Source organism: Rhineura floridana, chromosome 6 (assembly GCF_030035675.1).
Source record: "Rhineura floridana isolate rRhiFlo1 chromosome 6, rRhiFlo1.hap2, whole genome shotgun sequence".
Lineage (NCBI taxonomy): Eukaryota > Metazoa > Chordata > Lepidosauria > Squamata > Rhineuridae > Rhineura > Rhineura floridana.
This window is the reverse complement of record NC_084485.1, coordinates 85,264,477-85,287,874: the sequence shown is the minus strand read 5'-3', so window position 1 is coordinate 85,287,874 and position 23,398 is coordinate 85,264,477. Positions and strand designations below refer to the sequence as shown.

At 44.9% G+C, this 23,398-nt stretch overlaps 1 protein-coding gene across 1 annotated transcript in view; it reads left to right on the top strand.

Annotated features, from left to right (window-relative positions):
* POMGNT1 (protein O-linked mannose N-acetylglucosaminyltransferase 1 (beta 1,2-)) overlaps positions 1 to 19,744 on the top strand; it is a 33,774-nt gene extending 14,030 nt beyond the window's left edge. Inside the window, exons 7-22 of the mRNA XM_061632861.1 lie at positions 1,059 to 1,176; positions 1,830 to 1,928; positions 2,796 to 2,923; positions 3,422 to 3,492; positions 4,343 to 4,418; positions 4,867 to 4,950; positions 5,384 to 5,425; positions 5,865 to 5,923; positions 6,593 to 6,665; positions 6,877 to 7,005; positions 8,699 to 8,824; positions 10,061 to 10,125; positions 12,275 to 12,319; positions 13,128 to 13,263; positions 13,466 to 13,575; positions 14,377 to 19,744. Of these exons, the coding sequence (XP_061488845.1) occupies positions 1,059 to 1,176; positions 1,830 to 1,928; positions 2,796 to 2,923; positions 3,422 to 3,492; positions 4,343 to 4,418; positions 4,867 to 4,950; positions 5,384 to 5,425; positions 5,865 to 5,923; positions 6,593 to 6,665; positions 6,877 to 7,005; positions 8,699 to 8,824; positions 10,061 to 10,125; positions 12,275 to 12,319; positions 13,128 to 13,263; positions 13,466 to 13,575; positions 14,377 to 14,473 (1,458 nt within the window). The 3' untranslated portion in view covers positions 14,474 to 19,744. The remainder of the gene's footprint in view (positions 1 to 1,058; positions 1,177 to 1,829; positions 1,929 to 2,795; positions 2,924 to 3,421; positions 3,493 to 4,342; positions 4,419 to 4,866; positions 4,951 to 5,383; positions 5,426 to 5,864; positions 5,924 to 6,592; positions 6,666 to 6,876; positions 7,006 to 8,698; positions 8,825 to 10,060; positions 10,126 to 12,274; positions 12,320 to 13,127; positions 13,264 to 13,465; positions 13,576 to 14,376) is intronic.
* The last annotated feature ends 3,654 nt before the right edge of the window (positions 19,745 to 23,398 follow it).

The window sequence follows — 23,398 nt, the reverse complement described above, 5'->3', positions numbered from 1 at the left end:
CCACCCCTTAGAGATAAAAAGTTATGTGCTCAGTGGCATTTTTCTTTTCTTTAAAAGAAATGTGAAATATAACACTTCAAAACATTCATAGTAGTCAGACTTAGGCAGTCTAAGGCTTAGGTTAACTTTGCATCTACTGATTTATTTATGGTGATCCATCCTGTGGATAAAATAATGTGGACTTCTGTTTTAATGCCATTATATGTTTACTAACATAGATAGTATCCCTGAATATTATGTTCCCTTAATGAAGGATATAATGGGTGGTAAATCAGCATTAGTCAAAATTCAGAACAGCAAAAACCTAAAGGAAGCTTAAGGTTTAAATATTTTTTTTATAAAATAAAACATTAGGTTTATATCCTACTTGGGGTAGACACACTGAAAATAAAAAATCTAAGTTAACTATGTCAATTAATTTCAATGGGTCTACTCTGAATAGAATTAACACTGGATACAACCTGTAGGTTTAAAAAATAGCGCCCTCCAAAATTCTTCAGCCAAACAGTTAAGCAAATGTTTTCATCCAAGAACATCAGTGCTGTTATGAGCAATGGGAGCCAGGTGACTGCTAGACCTGGTTTCACCTTATGGCTGCATCCCTGCTGCTGCTTAGAAAGCAGGAGGCAACACAAGGAAAAGCAGATCATGCTAAAGGGTTGCCCTGGCTGCAAATGTCTGTCCTAATTAGTTCTCATTGCAGAGCCCATCCTTTTTGACTTTCTAGTTTAGATAAGCATTTTAGGAAGGACTGCTGTATTGTTGCAGAACCCCTTTATGAATGCTTTCAGTGCTTTTATCTATCTGTATAATAACCTACCTGCATGTGTTTTAATTAAAAAAAGTAAACCGATGCTGAAAATATCCACTAAAACTCTGGAAATTTATTAAATGCAACTGACCTTACAAATAAACAATGCAGCTGCATTTTCAGTTGTTCCTTTGTGACCAACTTGTTATGTCAAGTTGTTCTGCTCCTGAAAATCCAAGATTATTCCAAAAACTAAAGAGGAATTCCTCTGTAATAATAGCATAGGGGGGTTGGTTCTGTTTTTCAGGATGAGGGCTCCTTCCACCTTAAAGACACAGCGAAGAGTCTCCTGAAGAGTTCAGGGAGCCAGGTTGCAGCTTCCCTCAGCTGGAGGGATATGTGGACATTTGTGGGGAAGAAAGGAGGTCAGAATATGTTGTTTTTCGGCACAAATCTTCAGGAGGGGATATGGGACAGGATTTCTGGAGTGAGTTTATTTTATTTTTTAAAGAGGAAGATACATGGCTAATGAGGCACATACTTAATTCTATGATAGATTGGATGCCATGGAGAAATGGATAGATAAACTCCTCAGACGTATATGTAGACTACATGGGCCAGGGATCTTGTACTATGATTGCATAGCAGAGAGAGAACATTCACAACTGTGGCAGTTCGCATCAATGTTGCATGGAAGAGAGAAGCTCTGCCTGCCACAGATTTCCCTTTCTAAACAACAATGTAAAAGGAAAGGTTCTGCCATCTTCCTTTACCATCTGGTCACCCTAGATTGGTGCTTTGCTGATCCTGCCTCATCCCTTGAACAAAAGTGCCAAAGGGGTTCAGAAGGAGGCCAGGCTTGATTTCCTTGCTGAGTCTAATGGAGAACTTGTGGCCCTCCACATGTTGCTGGGTTACCTCCCATCCTAGCTGGGGCTGGTGGGGATTGGGAGTTGAACAACATCTGGAAGCCCAAAGGTTCCACACCTGATCTACAAGATTCATGTGCTGCTGCAGCAGCAGCAAGTAGAGTGTGGTAAGTGCATCCTTCTGACCTTGACATACTGTTTTTCCCCAGGGGAGGTATATGGTGAAAAACATGCCAAATCTCCAGCGCTTTCCTCTTGGGGAGAGCCCGTCTTGCTGAAAACTGAAGTCCAACTAACCTCTGTGGAAGGTATGGTATGCTTCACTTTTTCTATAAGAATCTTGTGAAGGGTGGAGTTGCAGAGAGAAGAGTTGGAATAATCCAGCAAATCTAGAACAAGGTCAGAATCGGGTAAGGAAGGAAGCAGTATGGAATTCAGAGGAGGGGATTCTGCAAGGGCAGAATAAGAGAGCTGAGAGTTCAGATCATAATAGCAGTACACACAGCCAAATACAGTCTCTACAGCATCTGAAGTATGGTTCCTGAATGCTGGTCTGTCAGTGCCATGCCTACTTTGTCTCAGTCCAAGAGTAGTAATTATTCCTAATCTCAAAACGTTTTGTGGGACCCAAACAACAGATTCCATGCCATGGATTTGAGGAAGGAAAGGGAAGTCCATCATATATACTGTTGGCTAATGAAAAAAGCTTTTAATTATATCATCTAGCCTGAAATTGCTACCCCAAAAAAACTGGTAATCCTGGAGAAGGGGTTCTTTCGATAGAGCCTTTTGTGATTGTGGAGTCCTTTATTCAGCCAGTTCACTGTCTTGTACCAATATTCTCTTTGCTCTTTCTGTCTTTCCTTGGGGCAAATCTAGCAAAGTGAAAAGGTTTCCTTAGAGGTGGACTCCCTACTTCATACTGAAAGAGGAGAGCTCTTGGAGGTGTCCTCAGTCTTAAAACAGGGATAGAGATGTTCTTGGACTCCACCTCCTATCAGCCCTAGCCAACATGGCAAGTGGTCAGGGATGATGGAATCTGGAATCCACCAACATCTGGAGGACCATGGCTTCTCCACCCTTGCTTAAAACCATCAATAGTGAAAGTCTGGTAGGGTAATGTCTAGCTCATAGTTTTCCATATGTTCTCAAACTCCCCCCCCCCGTGCTCACAGATGCAGAATGCCACTGGCCTGATACGGAGCTCAACCGGCGGCGGAAGCATTTCTGTAGCAAGGTGGAAGGTTATGGCAGTGTCTGCAGCTGTAAAGACCCCACACCTGTAGAATTCAATCCTGACCCTGTAAGTAAAACTGAGCAAGAGCCCCCTTCCTGCCCAACTTGTACAAGGAGTAGAGTCAATGAGAATGCACAAAAGCTTTCCTCTGATTCCCCAATTACCTAAGCAACTAGCGGGGAGCACTTTAATACTGGCTTCCAAATGTATAAATCAGGGCATTATTTCTAATCCTCAAAAGGATATCTCTCAGTTCATTTTGCTTGCCTGTCTGCACAAAATATGAGAGACAAATATAAACCCAAGCAGGGAAGGTCTCTTCCCAGTTCTAGGCTATTCAGTTTATAAGTGTATAAGTTTTGTTTTCCTGAAACAGTTGAAGAATACCTGACTGATAGAAGTGCCTTACCTGTGGTTACCATTGACATGTCTAAGAGTTTCTATGCTATGTCAATTTAGCTTCCATTTATAACTTCTTCTGGAACATTTATATTGGGATGGATGGGAAGAGGACATGAATTCAGGGGACGTGTTTGTGCTTAAGGGTTTTCCTTCCTCTTTTAGCTCAAAGACAACAAAGTTTTTGATGTGCCTATTGCTGTCATCGCAGGGAACAGACCTAACTACCTGTACAGGTGAGAGAGGGGATGGGCTTGGGCCCACTGACATGGTGCTAGGCTGGGTTTTCTTGTACCAAGCACAGCAGCCAGAAATGAAAAAATCCACTTTTAGCCCTTGCCTGTCTGTCGATAAATATAGAGACCAAATTCCCAAGTAATATTCCTCTTGGAAGACCTGTATTCTGGTGAACAGCAAGGAGAGCCTCCTGACATGCATCTCAATTCGTAGTGTTTTGTGGGGTGGAGAAGGAAGCGCAACACAATCAAAAGCACAGCGCCGATTGCAGAATATTGTCTAGAACAGTTTTGTAGGTCTTGGAATTTTAAGAGTCTTAGCTTGTAGCCTCTTCAAGTGTTGCAGTTAGGGTTGCGTAAATGCATAGGTGGTGAGTAGGGACAAGCATGATTTGCTCTGCCGCCTCTGTTGCTGTTCCTGTCACCTTCCAGCTTGTGGAAGATGAAAGAATGACACGGGGTGCTTTCTGTACTCATGGAGGCTCCTTTGTGTGTTTAGAAGCCTAATCTTTCTTAACTGTAGCACTTCAGGGTGGGAGATTTGCTCCAACACTTCTCTGCAAGTAGAAACCTATCCCATAGGGCAGAAGGGTTCAGGCTAGCTTTCCATGCGCTAGGAGATATGCCCTCCTCGTATTCAACCTTGACTATTTGCTGCTTCTAATTTGTATAAAGTGGCACTAAGAACCACTTATTTTTCTATATTGTACAGTGGAGGAAATTGTTAGAGAACCAAAAATTGCTCCATGTGACACTTAATATGAAGAGGAATGTTGATAAATCTTGTATTATTAAAATGAGACTAGCTCACTGTGAGCCACAGCATATCTGTTGGCCTTCTTTCCCAAAGGATGCTGCGGTCTCTGCTGTCAGCACAAGGAGTCAATCCTCAGATGATAACAGTCTTTATCGATGGATATTATGAGGTGAGTCCCTTCTTCTGTTTCATCAAGGTCCTTCCATGATGTTAGTATCCCACAAGGCGGAAGTCATAAGACATCTACACTATGTATGGTCCGGGGATGTTTTGCTTGAAAATGAATTCTTCTGTAATAAGAGAGCTTCAGGATTGCTCTATGCAGCTTCTTTGCCGTTCTTACAAGTAGGTGAAATATTGGGTAAACGATCCTCCACTTTGAACCATCACCTTTCTCTTATTTCAGTGGCAATACTAAGAGTAGTTCTATTACCTTTGTAGTAATATATAATGTATATATGTGTGTGTGTCTGTCTGTCTGCATGCTGTGCTCTTCTTTGAAGATAACTAATGATTGGTGAAGGCCAAAAAAAATGTCCATCCTTCCTTGCCTTGATAAAAAAAAAAATAACCAGGGTGTGGGTGTGTGAATCTCATGTGTTGTCTTCCCTTTCCAGGAGCCAATGGACGTGGTGGAATTATTTGGCCTGAAGGGAATCCAGCACACACCCATAAGCATTAAAAATGCCAGAGTCTCCCAGGTGAGGAACCCATTTTTCTCTTCTTCACTTATGAATCTTGTTCATGCATTGGGGCAGCCATCTTGCCTGCCTAGACCACTCAACTACAGGCCCTATTAAAAGCAGTTGCCCAGAAGAACCATGCTTAGCAGCAGTGAAGCAATTGGGCCACATAGAACCTTTATCTCAAGCATACCAGTCTTGCCTCTCCAATACGGTACCTGTGTCTAGGACTCTGTGCTCAAAAACACACACGCACACACAAAACAGTAGTACTCTAGATTAATATTGCTGCTCTGGTTCTAGATGAGCTAGAGTCATTGGGAATAGAGATTATGAATTCCATGTTCTGTAACGTAGTACTTTGGTGCCAACTCCTAGTCGCTCATCTGAATTAGTCAAGTTCTGAATAATGTTCCATCCATTGTAATGAAGGGCATGTTTTCTGTCGCAGCACTACAAAGCCAGTTTGACAGCAACATTCAACTTGCATCCGGTATGTGATCTTCCACCATTTGCATTGCCTCTTTCTCATTCTGAGAGTGACTTATTTATGCAGACTTGGAGAATTCTATCTTTGATTGTGCTCTTCTACCATAATCATTGGGAACAATTGTTTGTCCTAAATGAATCATGCTAATGATCACTTTTTGTGAAACTTGAAGTAGCAGAGGCTGTTGTTGTTGAGCATGCAATTATTAAACACGCACAGTGACACAACTGTCTCTTGTATAGTGGTTTGGGGGTGGGGAATGGTACCTTCATCAGTCAAGGTGAGATAGTTCTGAACTGAAATGCAGTTGTTGCTAGGATCATCTGGTTCTTACAAATTCCCACCTCACTTGAATGAGAATGTTGCCTCTGCACCTTGTATCTAATTGGCCTTCCTTAGCTTGTTCACGTTCTTTCTTCTTTTGTGTTCCACCTTTTTGTAGGATGCCAAATTTGCTCTGGTTCTAGAAGAAGACTTGGACATTTCAATTGACTTCTTCAGGTATTAGCGGAACCCATCAGTGAGCCCTAGCTGGGTCCTAATGTCTTTGCTCAGTCAACATACCACAGGTGGTGGCTCCAATGTCAGTGGGGCAGCAAGTCCACTCTGGGTTTTAGTCCAAACATTCATGGAGTCTTCAGCAAGTTGGATAACTCCTTGAAAGTTTGGACTAAAACCCGGAATGGACTCACTGCCCCACTGACATCAGAGCCACTACTTTCCACTGAGTGTTGCACTTGATTATGAGAACATAACATCATTGGAAGGGGGCATGAGATGAATTTCTGAAAGCAGTCCATTAGAAGGAATTCTGAAGGGCAGGAAAATGGGCATAATTCAGACCAACCTTTTAGGTAAGCCTCTCCAGAAATGTGTGTTTCACCTTGAAGGTTAGGGTATAACATGTATAAAATAAAACCCATGTGGATGTACTTAATATTTATTCAGATCATGTAAGCTGTCTCACTTCATTTAGGATCCATTTACTCCACTGGAGTTGACCCTTTCTTTACTGACTTGCAAATCTTTGTTCCATGTGTTTTGCTTTTGTAAAATAATGCCACCATTCTTAGGGTGATCACTGACAACAAAACCACTCTCATCAGCCTACCTAAGGTTTTAAACAATATTTCTTCTGGTTTGAAGCTGTTTTCCCCCCTTTTAATTTAGCTTCCTAAGCCAGTCCATCTATTTGCTGGAGGAAGATGACAGTCTGTACTGTATCTCTGCCTGGAATGACCAGGTGGGTCTTGCTTTTGGTTCTTTGTTAACACTTTCCTGACCTGAGGCTGCCTCTTGCCTTTTTCTTTATCACCCTCCTATTCTGTATGAGCATAATTATTTTCTCATTCCCTGCCCCCTGCCTCCCACCATCTTAAAATCAGGATCAAGGACTTCATGACATGCTCCTATTGGGGAAGATTTCTTAAATGCTTCTCTTTTGGGGAAATTAGGGTTATGAGCACACAGCAGAGGACCCCTCACTCTTGTACCGTGTGGAGACCATGCCAGGATTGGGCTGGGTACTGAGGAAGACTCTTTATAAAGATGAATTGGAGCCCAAATGGCCAACACCAGAGAAGGTCAGTGTCACTTATGTAGTCCATGCACCTTGGGGATCACCTCTCTCCCTATAAAAGGCACCTTATATTGGCCAATTCTTGTTGCATCTTATTTATTGAGCTGATTAAGAGGCACTAGCAGGTTGGACTTGGCAAAGAGATAGAGGAAGGCAGTGTAGTTTTAATGAACGTGTGCAGACCATGTTTAGATGTTTTAAAGCAGTCATGTATCCCCTTGTGACTTACATGGTTCCCATCTGTCCATGCAGTCCAGACTTCCAAATATTGCACTGTGCTATGTTGAGAATAGATAAGAGTGGTATAGCACAGTGGGGAGGAGAGCCTGGCTGGAAGTCCAGAGTCTGTGAGTTCAAATCCCCGCTCGTGTCTCCTGAATGTCAAGGGCCAGCTAAAGATCACCCCACAGTGAGTGGCTCAGGGGTTACATGCCCTGCCACCTGTGCAGCTGTGGGCAAGCTGGATAATCCCGAGGAGCCCAGTTGCCCCCCAGCTGACAGTTGCGGACAAGGAAGGGGCTGGCTTGTGCAGCTGTGGCAAGCTGAGCAAGCCCTAGCCAGCTGCGGAGCACTAGCCTCAGAGGGAGGCAATGGTAAACCCCCTCTGAATACCACTTAGCATGAAATCCCTATTCATAGGTTCGCCATAAGTCAGGATCGACTTGAAGGCAGTCCATTTTCATAAAATGAGGGACACCTGAAAGCAGGGTAGGTGTTTGAAGAGAGGATGCATTTCCCAAACCCCTAGTTTCTGCATAAATACAGACCATTGTGATTTTTACTGTTGCCTAGATTTTATAGTAACCAGTTTGGTTTTAAAAAGATCCAGAAATGTTGCATAGCTGATAAGGGCCTGAGCCAGCAGTATCTGATTGCCACCCAGAAAGTACGACATAGCTTCCAATTTCAAAGAAAGTTGCTGAAACCAAGGGATATGTTAGGTTCTAAGAGAAGAGACTCACTGCGCCACATCCTGCTTCCCTTCCAAAATATGCTTTTGTTTTGCTTTGTTTTGTTAAATAAAGCTGCTGTCAGACCCAGATCAGCCCAGTTCTGATGCATGTGTTCAAGAATATTACAAACACCAAGGCAGCAGAGATGGGCATTAGTTGAGGACGTGGCAGGGAAAGGGAAGAAATTTTGACCGACTTTCCCCTCCCCACCTTGTCACTTCCCATGTCACATACGCGGTGTCCTGAGGACATGCTGCCAATCCAGAGCTAAGAAACTGCACCTGGCCTGGATCATATTTGCTTCAAACCCCCGGGGGGTGGGGGATGAGGGGATGTTTGGAACAAAACAAGGTACTCTCTGAGAACAGTGGTGGCTGGTGGCTCCATGTCAGTGGGGCAATGGAATCTGCCCTGGGCTTTAGTCCATACTTTCAAGGAGCTGTCCAGGGTGCTTCAGCACCTTGAAAGTTTGGACTAAAACTGAGCAGATTGCACTGGCATGGAGCCACCAGCTACCACTGTCTGAGAAGTGCTTTCCTGCACTGGTCCCAGGCTATGGTCTGAAGGCACATGAGGCCAGCTCCCAGCTGAAGCTAAGCAGGGTCAGGTCTGGTCAGTGCCTGGATGGGAGACCGCCTGGGAACCATATGGAAGCTGCCTTGGGTTTCCATCATGAAAAGAAAGGCGGGGTAGAAATGTAGTAAATAAATAAATAAATGCTCCTCTGTGCTCTCTCCCTTCCAGCTCTGGGACTGGGACATGTGGATGCGAATGCCGGAGCAACGGAAAGGCCGCGAATGCCTCATCCCGGATGTGTCACGCTCCTACCATTTTGGCATTGTTGGCCTCAACATGAACGGCTACTTCCATGTGAGTGGCCCATATTAACCTGCACGCTGAAGCTGCAGGCATGAGCACTTTTGCCTAGGAACCCCTTACTACCTTCCTTCTGCTTCTGGATCCACTAATTGTGGTCTCTGTTAACATCCCATTTTTGGTTTCTCTCATGGAGGTCATTACCCTTGGGTTACTGGATGAGAAGCACGGCTGGAATAATCAGTTCCTCGTGCTTTCAGGAAAGCCTGCGTTCTAGCTGCAGTTTAACCTTGGAGGAAAGAGCTGCATGTTTTTAATGATCTGTGTTTATTGACCTTCCATGGAACTATGCATGCATTCATCAGCCATGATAATTAAACCGAAAGCTCCATGTACAAAGGAGGTATATCAGAGGAAGGTGTCCGAGACCGACTCGGTGTAATGGTCCATCTAGCTCAGTATTATCTACACTGACTGGCAGTGCCTCTCCAGGGTTTCAGATGGGACATTGCAGGCAGGGAAGGTCACTACCTGGAGATGCCAGGAGTTGAACCTGGGACCTTCTTCATGCAAAACTTGTGTTGTACCACTGAGCTATAGCCCTTCCCCATCCTTCAATACCATATTCTGGGGACAAAACAGGATAAGGCCATCATCTTCGTGCCTGGCTTGGCAGCAGCAAGAGGAAGCAGGGATCACCACTTTAAGAAACGGAGTGCAGGACTAGATCATCTTTCATCTGATCCTGGCAGGTTGGAGACCTGAGCCCTCAGGGTTTCATCTTGTGGGGATGGCCTACTAGCATTTGGAAGGCTGCCCCACTGCAGACATCTTCCCAAATGTGTGGACCATGTTGGGGAGGAGGCTGGTGCAGGGAGGCTGCACCTGGCCCTACTCTCCTGCAGCGCACAACAATCATGTGTCCTGAACGCTTGAGTCGGACTATGTTCTTAGGTTGATGTGTACAGTAGTTCCAATTTGAGTTGCCCATCTCATCCTGGGACCCTAATAAACGAACATCTGCTCTTTGCTCACCAAATGCTGGTGCATAAAATGACAGTCATGTGGAAGCTTTAACTTTCCCTTTGGCCACCCCCATGCAACAAAGCATTTAGGTACAGCTGTCCATCATGGGGGAGTATTTTCCCTGCAGCCTGATCAGCTGTGTCGGTGCACATAAGCCCAGATTCCCTCCCTTCCATGCTCTAGGGATACATGGAACCCTAGGTGAAATATAGCTGGAGATGAATGATGATCCCTAAATATGTTTATGCCTCTTGATTTTTCTAGGAAGCCTATTTCAAAAAACACAAGTTCAACACTGTCCCCAATGTGCAACTTAAAAACGTGGAGAGGTGAGTGCAGTATCTGCAAACTATGTCGAATGAACAGCCATACATCCCACGGCACCTGTGACTGACTTGTTCTGAGCCAGGTTTATGGCTTTCTTGTTTATATACCTGTCCAACTTGGGCTCATTCTCTTAGCTACACCAGGCCCCCAAATGGCATACTGCCTCTTTTGTGGGTGGGTGGATTGGCTTTAAAAATTGTAGGAGGTGAATAGTGTCAGAAAGGTGGTCTCTTCATAAATAGAAGAAAAACACTTCTGCTCTCCACTTGGCATGTTGCATTCACCAGGGTATGGTATCTTCTGCATTTCTGTTTGATTTTGCAGGGAGAAACGAGGGCCCTGTCAGTGCACTTTCTGAGACTGGTTAGCCTCCTACATCAGACTACACTTACATGAAAGTAGTTGGAGCTTATGCAGACAGTGTGGGGGCAAAAACCTAATTTCTAGTTATTATTCCATCAGGAAAATAACATATTGCACTTGTGCTCTCTCATATACATGCAGATGCACACAGAGTAGACTACTTTAACTAGTACCACATAATGTTTGTTCTGCACTTGCAATTAATCGATCCTTCAGTGTGGCAGTGCCTACAACTTTGGAATTCCTTGGCCATTGATATTAGGCAGGCATCTTTGCTGTACTGTTTTCAGCACCTGCTAAAAACTTTTTTGTGTAAGCAAGTCTGCTCAAATGTGCAAATTTGACACATATTTTTATGTAATTTTATTGTATATGTTAATGTATATTTAATATTTAATGTATATTTTTAAAACTGATTGTTTTAGTTAGCCTAATTTTTGGTGTTTAACATCTGATTTTTATCTGTAATTTTAATGCATATTAAAACCACTTAGAGGTTTTGATGATTAAGTGGCGTATAAATCCTGTTAATGAGTTCCTGGTCTCAGACTTCCATCAAAGCACAACCTCACCTTGGTCCTGACCTGTAACCTTGTGTGAACCTAGATTACTTCACCAACACCACATGCCTAATGACCCTAACTCTGCTTGCAGCTTTTTTTCTTCAATCTTCTTAGCAGCTGGTTGAGCCTGGTGAACTGGTCAGGAACACCCGCATTAGTGGTTTCCCAACTTTTTTTCCCACAGGACACTTGAAAATTGCTGATGGTCTTGACGGACCTTCCCCCCCCCCCCGTGCTGTGTTAGATGCTCTGTGATTGATTCTTTTGTTTTGTGTTTTATTGCATTACAATTTGCATTCCATAGAATTCAAACAATACAATAAAACAAGAAACAAAAGAAGCAATACAATACAAATAAAAACCTTTGTGGTTATAAAATGCAGAGATGCTGTGGAACACCTGAATGAAGCTGACAGACCAGTTTGGGAACCCCTGACCTCGGTCACAACTGGTTCATCTAAGTCAGTAGTTGCCAATTAATTTCAATTCTGGCATGGTGTTTCCAAACCCACCTTCACTCTCCCTGCATTCTTAAAACTGTGAATTGCAGGAGATAAGAGATATTGAGTAAGGCAGGGTTGCCGCAGGCGCTTCTGTGGCGCCTGCAAAAAGGCCTCAGTAAATTCCCCCGGAAAAGTCCACAGTGCATGAGAGGCTGTTTGCACTGTCTCAGACTCTCCTACATTGAACACACCCCATTAAACATGCCCATATTCCTTGAATGCCAGGACTGGACATCCACCCACCCTTCCATTCTGGACGGAGGAGAGGTGCAAAGAGCTTCTTCAGTGAGTGAATGTGGCAGTGACTTTTTTCCCATTGAGGTAGCTGGTGCGGGCGGAGGGGGATCGCCCGCATCAGTTTTCTGGTCCTGTCTCTTTTTCTGCTCTTTCAGATGTGACAGGCGTTTTGTTATGCCGTGCCCACTCAGCAATCATTTTGTGACTGGTGCCCACAGTACTTTCTCAAAACTTCAGATGTGTCCACTGGCCCATAATAGTTGGTGACCCCTGGGGTGAGGATACCAGTTAGGTTCTCCTACCCAAAGCGTTCTTCCTACAGCAGGGTCACATGGCTGGTGACTTAATAATGCTCCTTGATTGCCTTTAAAGTGAAGCTGGACTGTGGAACGCAGGAGTGGACTTCCTAAGCAGGGTGCACACAAGCAGCAACCTTTCTCCCCCACCTCCCTTTGACTCTCTGTCTTCCTCTTTTCACCATGCAGCTTAAGGAAAGATGCATATGAGATGGAAATCCGCCGGCTGCTCAGGTAACTTGCGCACTAGGAAATCAAGCACTTCCTGGTGATTAAAGGATGGCATTTTGCAAAGCCTTAAGTGTGTGTGTATGGAGGAACTGTTTTAGGATGGAGGAGAATACATCTTGGAGTTGTGTAGATCAATGGCAGGCTGTGTCTGCTGTCATTGTCTTCATATGTTGATTGACTTTGTTAGCACACTTTGCCTGCAACGGGTGTGTTCTGGTATTGCCACTTGTGGAAGGTATGGAGCCTTTTGCATATGCTGCAGCATCAGCTGTATAAGAGGAAAAGCAATAATTGGTAGCCAGAAATTCTACACATTTGGATCACAACATTGTAATTCAATCTCTGGAATGGGTGGGTGGATTTCCATCAATTGCCATGATTTGGTGCACAAATCGACCCTTGGGACTGAAATTATCGATGGCTGGAAAATTCGCATCTGATGCTTGTGGGTTTCTCATCTGATGTTTGTGGGGGGGAGCCCAAAATAATACTGTAGTAACCGTAAAACTTTTACCTGATATATGACTGCAAAGCTTGAATAATAGGGGAAATGTGAGCCCTTCCTACAAGCTTACAGTCTTTATTCCTAGTTTTTTGTACAGTTAGGCACTTTAAAAATATTAAAGGAAGCTTACCCCCCCACACACACACCTCCCAAAGCCACTGAGAATTTCTTGGACTGCAGGTTCCTGTTTTTTACAAGTGTGCCTACATGTGAGTCTTACGATTTTCTCTCTTCACTCTTTTGTCTGCCTTCGTTGCCCTTGATCCTGCCCTAACTATCCCTGATTTATTTTAACTCTTCCTTCAGTGAAGCAGAAGTTCTGGATCACAGCAAGAACCCCTGTGAGGATTCCTTTGTACCTGACACAGAGGGAAAGGTTTATGTTATGTACATCAAGATGGAGCAGGAAGCAGATTTCACCACCTGGACTCAGCTTGCAAAGGTAACTTCCAACTCTGCTTCATGTCAATCTCTGACATAGCATCTGACATTCCTGTAGTCCTAGGCCATATTCTGAATTCAAAGCCAATGCCAAAGTGAGTTTGAGGCAGCCCAGTCAACTAAATTCCAGAGTTTCAACCACATGGCTGATTCAGTCGTGTTGGTATGTTACCCATTTACTGTCCTCTTTCCACTATTCTTAGTGCCTCCACATCTGGGATCTGGATGTCCGTGGGAACCATAAAGGACTGTGGCGGCTTTTCCGAAAGAAGAACCACTTCTTGGTTGTAGGAGTCCCTGCCTCTCCTTACTCGTAAGTGCTCTTCACAGAGGGAGAAAACTCTCCCTAAAGCTGCATAGAACATTGCCTACTCCCCTTGTGAGTGCCAGGCTGCTTAGCTAGGGCTGCTTCCCTTCTCATGTTTTTCTCAGCATTTCCATAGCTGGCCATCAAATCAGATTGTTGTGATGTTGATCCAGAGGGAGTAGTGGAGAAATGTTCCCAAACAGTTAGTTGAGCCTCTGTCCATTGTCATAACTTCAGAACTCTCTGCTGCCACCTGGTGCTGGAACAAAAGTTGCAGAGAACTTGGCAAGGAGTAGAGAAAACACTGTTCTTCGTGATGATGTGCTTAGCTATTTAGCTACCTGGAAGGTGGCCGGCAGTATTGAGATCTAGGTGTGTGGAGGTAGTTATTCCAGGAACGGGACAAGGGCTGCAGGGATGCTTGACTCTGAAGGCCATTTTGAAAATAATAACTGAGAAGTGATGGGAGTCAACTCCCAGGGGCAATGGCTGGCTGGGGAGATGTGATATATGTAATCATGAAGCAGAGATGAAAAGACAGAACTCCTCTCCACAAAGGTGTGGCACAGCACATGCTTTGCATACAGAAGGTCATGGACAATCTCCAGTTAAAAGGATCACGTAGCTGGTGATAGGGAAGACTTGGAATTCTACTGCTAGGTGGATGATAATGGTGGCCTGGAGGGACAAATAAGCTTGCCTGGCAGAGGGCACCTTCTCATGTTTCTCCATGCCGCACTCACCGGCCTGAGTCTTCTCCCCCCCCTTTCTTGTATCCACCAGCTCTTCTCTCGATTTTCCTCCTAGATCCAAGAAACCTTCCTCAGTGATCCCGATTTACATGGAGCCCCAAGCCAAGGATGAAGCGGTGGGAGCCGTAGCAGCAGGAGCCGAGCAAACGTGAAGCAGGACTTGGGAGTGTTGTCCGAGTTGCCTTCGCAGCCTGCTGGGGAAAGGGCTGTGAGAAGCCATGGAGGCCTGTGGGATCGGGGTGTGCTGTTTTTCTCTGAAGGTCTTGAGCATAGGACAAAGGCAGACGGGAGCTCCCTGCGGTCCTGAGGCTGGTGCAGAGAGTGAAGGCATTGCCCCGGGAAGGCAGCAGCAGGCGCCTCGACTAGTTTTCTAAGCCGCTGCAACAATGCGATTATTTTTGGGGGGTCTCGTTTTTAACACTGACGCTTTACTAACTGTGGCCACCCTTTCCCCAAATTGGGGATTAGGCCAGAGGGAGCAATTTGGAAAGTGGTTGGTTTGCTTTTAGGGACCTCTTCTCAGATCACTACTTCAGGATATATACTTTTTTATTTATTAACTCTTTTGTGTTGGTCGGCCTCCTCTAAAGGCGGTTGTCCTGCTTATTTTTCTAGAGGTTTCCTAATGTGGGTCTTGTGATGAGACGCTCTTAATCCCTTGAAAGCATGTGGAGCCGTTCCCTAAACAGAGGAACCAACCTGCCGTGGCTTGGCTAATGGCTACAGAGCAGACAGTTCGCCTGAATATGGAGGATGCTATTTGTGCCAGACGTGGAGACTTGGCCACGCCTTTCATTATTGGAACTAAGGACACAAACCACAAATGGAACTGCATGTGTTGGTACGGCTGACTACCCAGCCTGGATACTCAGGCTTAGAATTCCCTTCCCCCTGTCCCTCCTCCCAGTTGATTCCCATGCAAGAAGGGAAACATCGAAAGTGTTGGCCTTTATCTTCCTAGCGAGTTCTTCTAGTTTCAGCTAAGGCAACTCGTCTTGGCTGAAACTCTCACCAAGAGCTAGGCTGGCAACAGCAGGCAGAGGCCCAAGACCGTGAGGTTTGGTTAGTGTTGCTCTTCTGCAGCTGCAGCACACCTTTATACGATGACCATGAGAAAAGGGGCGAGGGACAGAGAAGATGTGTGCAAAAAGTGCCTTGAGGGAGCATGTGCTAGCCTAGAAAGCCTTGGTGTTTGCTTGCTTAAAAAAGTAGAGATGAAGTGAGTGAATCGAGCCAAACCTTAATTCTCTTTGATCCACTGGAGAAGGCTTCTGCGAGCTCGAGGATCCAGGGACCCTGTTGGTCTGTTGTATGGATGAGCTGTGGCAGTGGCCACCCATTATTGACTGTTCGTACCACCAAGCAAGGCCATGCCCACCAGGGAAGCTCCCTCCTGTGGAGCTGATAGGCCTTGTGTCCTGTCCTGCTGAATTTAAGCCACTCTTGTCCTTTTGAGGGTACAGGTTGCTAAAGCATGTTGCTTAGAAGGAGGTGCTTGTATGACTCTGATGATGATTCTTGGGAAAGTGTTCTTCTGTAGACCACACTGGCTAAGTGGAGGAGAGGGGAAAGGGAAAGGATAGCAATTCAGGGATAAAGAGGGAATCGGGGTTTTCCTCTTCCACATCCTGTGCCTTATGAGGTAAGGGAAGTCCTTGGGCCTAGAATGTAACTTTGAGTAGAAAGAGTCAATGAACTGCTAAAGGGAAGGAAACACTGCATACTAGGGGATGGCCAGGTTCTAGTTTGACATAGTACTTTTCCTTCCATTTGGTGGTTGGGTGCACCTTTGTTTTTGTGTTTCCTCTTCTTTCTGCACACCTCCAAGCTCATCATACATAATTGACGCTGCCTGAATCTTTAAAGAAACAAGAATCGGGAGGTGGAGGACTAGGGAAGGGGAGACATCACAGTATTTAACATTTCCATAAGCTGTGGCCTCCATGTTTTAGATACCATCTTCAGCCAGCTCTGTTCCTCAGCCTAGGGATCCCTCCTGAGGTTAAGAGTGGCTTGCTTCACATCAGTTGGACTGTACATTTTTTTAAAAAAAACACAGCATTTATCCACACTAGAGCTCTAATGTATCTGTGGCTGAGTTGGAGAGCATAAGTATTTGTATTGATGACTTGGGTGCACTAACTGATTGAATGCAGTTGATTATATGGGGTAATGATATTTTACCAAAGTGACCCAGGAACACTATCTCTATCATCTCGGGGCGGGGTGCTGAGTAGCATAGGTGGATGCTTCTGCCTCTGAAAGGGGGGTTCCTTTTGGCCCTGCCTGCCGGCCTTGATGTAAATACGCAATGCATATTCCAGCTGTAGGGTGAGCGTGATCCAGAGTTGACAGCACAGCAGTGCTTGCTTGAGACGAAAGCATTTTGTGCTGCTCCTCTCCCTGTTTAGTTAATGACTTGTCTTCAGATTGTCAGTGCATCACTTTTCATTGGAGGTAAATTTGGCCACTGTTCAGCTATTGTTCTGGTTACCAGGTACAACAGAGCGAAACTTTAGAGCTGCTCCGTGTATTTTGCAAAAGAAGAGTTTTTCTTTTATGCCTTCCATGTGTCTCTAGGGCAAGCACTGTGATGTGGAAAAGGGATGTGTCTGTAAACAGGCACCTGGAAGGCATACCTCAGCAAAGTTCCTGGGTACAACTTCTGTGTGTGTGTGTGTGTTATACACACGCACACTCAAACTTTTTTTGTTGTGGACATGCATAAGAGCCAGGTGAGAATTCCAGTCTTACTGATGATGTATGAGATGACCCTCATTGTGAAGCAGCTACTGCCATTTTTGTGGCAACATGGTATAGAGCATGATTTTTAGGTAGTTGGGGTTTTCTGTTTGGTTGTATTTAAGGCACCCACCACTTAATAAGGTGAGGGAACAACTTCTAAACCGAGGTCTGCAAGGCCAACCCCTAGAATCCCTAGGCTGCAGAAACGCACTACATTTCTTTCCCTTATTTATTTGATAACCAGAGCAGGTGAAGGTCTTAAGTCCCCAAAGCCTTAATTCACATGGTGATTCAGTGTAAAGAGTTGGGGTTCTTATGCATCTGCACCAACAGTGATCCCTAAAGGTCTTTTTCAATTATGGCCAACTGAAGCAACCCTGAATTAACGCATGTTGTTCTTGTTAATTTACAAAGCAGAATTTTATTTCAAAACCAGCCTTGAGATCTCAAGACCCTTGATGAGAGAGGGTCTGATCTGGGTGGGCAGGGAGAAGACCTTAGGAACCTTAGACCTCTGGGCAGAATGCCTGGTGTTCTTACTGCCTAGAATAGCCTTCCCCAAGCTAGCGCTCCAGACATTTTGAATGGCAACTCCCATCACCCCTAGCCATCACAGCTGTGCTGACTGGGGTTAATGGAAGTTGTTGTTCAAAAAGTCTGGAGGGCATCAGATTGGGGAAGGCTGGCCTAGACTCTTGACTCTTAAAGCCTTGATGGGGGAAGAACACAGGCCCATCCAGACTTTATATGTTTGGAGTGGGTGTGAGTTTGGGATGGTGGGGGCATTGCTGGTTGCTATTTGTAGCAGGAAGGCAGTTCCTGCCTGTCAAGTGAGCAAAATCAGGTCACTGAAGTTACTTTGTCATGATAATCAAAGACTGGAGAGGACCACCACACTTTCAAGGGCGCTTTCTTCCTTATCTGCATCTACCATGGAAGTTTAAGAGGTGCTGTCTGAAATGAATGCTGTTCTGCTCTTGGCACTGATTGCAGGCATGTCGTCTGCCCCACCTCACCAAATATAAAACATTTCATAGTGATGACATTCTAAGATCCCCATGGAAACGTCTTGTTACAGGAAGACTGTATTTATGCAAACTACTGAACTTGGTGAAGTAGTTCTTATTTGTCTGTGGGGAGGCAAAAAGATCAGAGGCGGTTTGGGTTTGTTTTCCCCTATTCAAGAAGAGCAGTTCAGCCTTGCAAAATGAGTACAGAAAATCTGTGAGCTCCTTCGCTAGGAGTGGCTCTTTTTCTGATACTGAACTACAGTCCCCATTGTTCCTGACCATTGGCCTTGCTAACTGGGGATGATGGGAGCTGGACTTCAGAAGCAGTGGGAGGGCCATGCTTTTGCTGCATTTCATGTCCTGATATCTCAAAGCTTAGCTAGAACACCTGAAAAAAATTACTTGTCCCTGCCAAGTATCTTACAGCAGAGAACATGCCATTTGAAGTGGGGGTGGGGAGCGAAATTGCAAGGATATATCTAAAGTCCAGTTTTCCTTGGGTCTGACTTTAAAAGATGGGGAGGGGTTCTTGCCAAAAGTTCATCTTCATAAAGGTAGGAACCTGTGTTAACATGTGATGCTTTGGGTTTTGGAAAAATAAATCTAAAACATTATAATCTGAAAAATACACTCCAGCCCCAGTTTAATCAATTGGAGTTTTGACCTAAACAGAGGGCATTTTATCCGGAAGCTACATGGCCACATGGGGTTGTATATCTAACTGGTATTTGGTTCCATTGGGACAAGCATGCCTTTTTTTGGATTGCACCCAAAGCTGCCTATGCTTACCCATTCTCATAAGACCGATTGACTTCTATGGGGGATTTACTTATGGATGAATATGCTTAAGATTGTCACTTAAGTGTGACTCGACTAAAAATGGCTCATTTCCCATTCAGCTAATTAAATTCACCATTTAAGAACAAACAGTATTCCATCCCCTTGATTGCAAGGACATCTTATTCTTGCAAAATTTCACAAATAAGTCCAGGGATCAAACAACCCTGACCTCATTCTTAGCAAAGTATGTGGGAAAAATACATTTTAAAAGTTCATCAACTGCCTTTCTTTTGTAGTTTAGTACAGCCCAAATATTCCAGTTGTTAGCAACAGCATGCTGGATGCTTTGTCTGATCTGCTATGACAATTACTATTTCCTTATAACAGCTTCTGAAGGGGGTGGTTTTTTTTGGGGGGCGGTGTTCTGTTGCAAAGTAGGCAGCATTTTCCAGACATTTGGATGCCTTAGAACAGTGTGACAATATTATCAAATTGGTTGTACATGCTTCTGTTACCCAAACTATCCATTGGCGTTGCTCAACATCAGAATGTAAAGCTGTCATACTCCATGGACTCCAGTACCAGACGTTTGGTTCTCACAACACCAGGTGCTTCAAACCGGTGTGACTGTCCTCTTAGAAGTTCTTGCTGCCTTTTGCTTTCGTTCTTTTATCTCTTTGTCACCCGCCCACATTTGTTTTCCTGTAGTCCTCCTTCACTTAAACAAAGGGACTGTAGTTTCATTGGCTGGGTACTCCTGGGTCTTTGGCTGGACTTTCTTCTTGCATGCAGCTGGGGAGAGAGCAGGAGGGCTAGCTGCTTTTTGGAATCCAGTTTTGTGTCTGGTTTTTTTGTTTTCCAAAAATAAAGGTGGCAGAACTTGTTGCATATCCTGTCCTTTCTTTTCCCGATCTCCATGCATAGTAATGGCTTGTACTGCAAGTAAGAAGGCTGTGCCTTTGAAAGTGCTGTGGAATAGAACAGATTAATCTTTTTATTAGAGAATGTTTCAATTACAGATCGGTATACAGGCAATGAAGCAGCATATATCGTTCCCGTACAAGTCAGGTGCACGCAGAACAAGTTCTCATAAGCAATGTTATTAAGCAACATATGGTAAGGCATGCAAGTCCTTTTAGGGAAGGTGGCAAGTCCGGGTTAAAGTCCCATAAATGAGTTTTCAGAGTATCAGGAAGGGAGACCAGGGCAGAGCCAGTCTTACCTTGTGTGGGGCCGGTGAGCCGGGCCAGTCCTCTTCCGCTGATTGCAGCCTCCAGTCGTTGGTCCTGGGTAGCGGGAGTTCTTCTCCAAGGCAGGGGGCTCTTCTGAAGGCTTTCTCTGTGGTGGGGCTGGTGCATCCGGCCTATTTAGATGGCACAGTTATAGGGCACACATAGTAGTTCCTGGAGCGTAAGGTTACATGCAGTAAGCAGAGCACAGGTAGAATGCAGCATTTTAGATGGTTGGGAGATTGGATGCAGTTTCACTCATAACCAGTGGACACAAATAACAAAACCCGGTTTTATTAAAGTAGGAGATCCCAGTTTATGGTAATCTCTAAGGTAGCACTTAAAAGTGTGACCAGATGCATCTCTGTTTACCACCAGCTGCCAGTCTGCAAATTTTGAGGTGGGGCAGGAAGGCCAACTCCCCTCTCACACATGCTGTCAGCATTATATACGTGTGTGTGTGAGCTGTATTAAAAGGCCTTTAAATTGTTCAGTAGACTGGTTTCTGCATATGCCTCTCTCGGTCTTCCACCCAGACAAGCAAGAGGCGTTGTCAGTTCAAGGTCACATTCCAGCCAGGCAAAAAAAAAAAAGCTCCAGGAGGGTGCAATACAGGGCCAGTGAGGGGTGTGGCCTGTGGAGCACAGATAGAGAGGCCTGGAGGACTAGCATTCATCCCCCTAGGTTCCCCACCCCTGCTATAAAGGCTTGGAGTCTAAGGTTTCTACGGTTTTTAATTGTCCCTTCTGTGTCTTTAATAGCAGCCTGATGCAGACATTTAGGGAGTAATCCAAATCCAAGATCTGCCGAGATGAGTTGGGGTTGGAACAGGCGGCGTTCCAGCTGAGCCCGCTGAAATCCCAGGTCAGCCGGAGATACACTAGTGTAAGTCCTTCATCCTGGCTTAGCCGAGCCCAGAGCAAGTCCAAATAAGCAGCAGGATGGGACGGGGGATTTGACCCTACGCCAAACTCCTTTCAGCTTGGTCCCATGGTCAACTCAGTGGAGGGTACACTGGCAGAAAAAAAGGTGTGCAAGTCAAAATCTGTGTAAAGGCTTGTTTTCCCTCTGCCAGGCCTGGGGGCTGGCTCAATCCTGAAAAGAATTGGACTAGGGGTAGCCTACTCGGCTTCATTTAGGCCAGTGTAAATTATTCTGGCTTCCTAGAGGTTGGATTGCTCTGCCAGTTTGCAAAATTTGGCCTGGCATAGAGGCAGGATGGGAAAGTGTTATCCTGCTTCAATTCTGTGTGTTAAGCTTCTGCTGAAGGCAGGGGAGCAGAACCGGGAAAAAGGAGGAAGCTCTCTAGTTCTTTTGCCAGTCAGCTAACCAGAAGTAGTGTAGACTGAATGTAGTACTATTGAGCCTGTTAGTGTTTTTGTCTGAAATATGTTTGCTTTTATCAACATGGAAATAAGACTCAATAGCTTGACTTTCTGGCCTTGCTGTCAGCACAGCTTGGATATTGCAGTTGAAGAGCAGTCACAAACAGTGCCAGGATTTTCTCCCATGCAAGACCCATTGAAGTGACTGAAGCCTGGCCCAGAGCTCCTGCCCACCTCCTCCTTTGCTTTGGGGGCTTTCAAGCATCCAGCAAGTGTAGACAAAGCTAGCAAAGAAGGAAAGGAGCAGTGAAAGAAAGAACTCAAAATGTCCTGCACTTCTTATTCCTAAAAACACAAGAAATGCAGTCCTATATTTCTACTATTTTCTCACTTGTAGCCAAAAAAACTTTATCTCCCCCCACACACACACTTTGCCCTGTGATGCCAAATTGGACAATTACTCTGTGAACCCACTAGAGGTCCTCAGTCTTTCACAAGGTCAAAAAGTAAAATCCATTTGCCTGAACAGGAGAAGGAAACAACTTGGTATTTAAAAGGCTGCTGGTGGGTTTTTTAGTTGCCAGGAAGTGCAACTAATCTGCACTGTGGTCAAGGGCTCATCAGGGACGTGTGGCTGTGGCATCACTTGTTTTGTCTTTGATCTCACTCATATTATCTCCTAGAAATAAGGGATTCAGAATAAATGTTATGAATCTGTTGCTCAGGGCAAAATGGGTTGAAGACAAACTTGAAATGCAGATCCCAGAAAGGGTAGGGGGAAAAAACCCAGATAACAGTTCCTTTCCTCCTTTTAAATCCTACATATCAGCCTTCCCCAACCTGATACCTTCCAGATATTTTTGGACTACAGATTCCATTTTCCCTGGCTGTTGGCCGTGCTAGCTAGAAATTATTATTATTTATTAAATTTATATCCCGCCCTTCCTCCCAGTAGGAGACCAGGGCTGCATACAAAAACACTAAAACACTCTAAAACATTATAAAAACAGATGTTAAAATATATTAAAACAAACATCTTTAAAAACACCTTTAAAAAAAAAAAAGCTTTAAAAATATCTTAACAAGCAATTCCCATACAGATGCAGACTGGGATAAGGTGTCTACTTAAAATGCTTGTTGAGAGAGGAATGTCTTCAGTAGGCGCTGAAAAGGTAACAGAGATGGCACCTGTCTAATATTTAAGGGGAGGGTATTCCACAGGGTAGGTGCCACCACACTAAAGGTCTGTTTCCTATGTTGTGCAGACCGAACCTCCGGATAAGATGGTATCTGCAGGAGGCCCTCCCCTGCAGAGTGCAGTGATGGGTATATAAGTGATAAGATAGTCTTTCAGGTATCCTGCTTCCAAACTATAGGGCTTTGTACACCAAAGCCAGAACTTTGAATTTGGCCTGGTAACTAATGGGCAGCCAGTGCAATTCTTTCAGCAGTGGGGTGACATGTTGGCGATACCCTGCCCCAGTGAGCAGTCTCGCCACCGCATTTTGCACCAACCTCAAGGGCATCCCTCCATAGAACACATTAAATCAATCCAACCTAGAGATTAGCAGTGCATGGACAACAGTGATCAGGCTATCCTGGTCCAGTAACGGCCACAGCTGTCTTACCAGCTGAAGCTTGTAAAAGGCACTCCTAGCCACTGAGGTCACCTGGGCCTCTAGTGACAAAGGTGGATCCAAGAGCAGCCCCAGATTACGGACCTGCTGCTTCAGAAGGAGTACTACCCCATCCAAAGCAGGCAACTGATCAATTACCTGAATTCCAAAACCACCAACCCACAGCACCTCCATCTTGCTAGGATTCAGACTCAGTTTATTGACCCTCATGCAGCCCACCAATGAGTCCAGGCGCCAGTTCAGGGCTTGCACAGCTTCTCCCGATTCAGATGTTACAGAGAAATAGAGCTGGGTATCATCAGCGTACTACTGACATCTTGCCCCAAATCTCCTAATGACCGGTCCCAATGG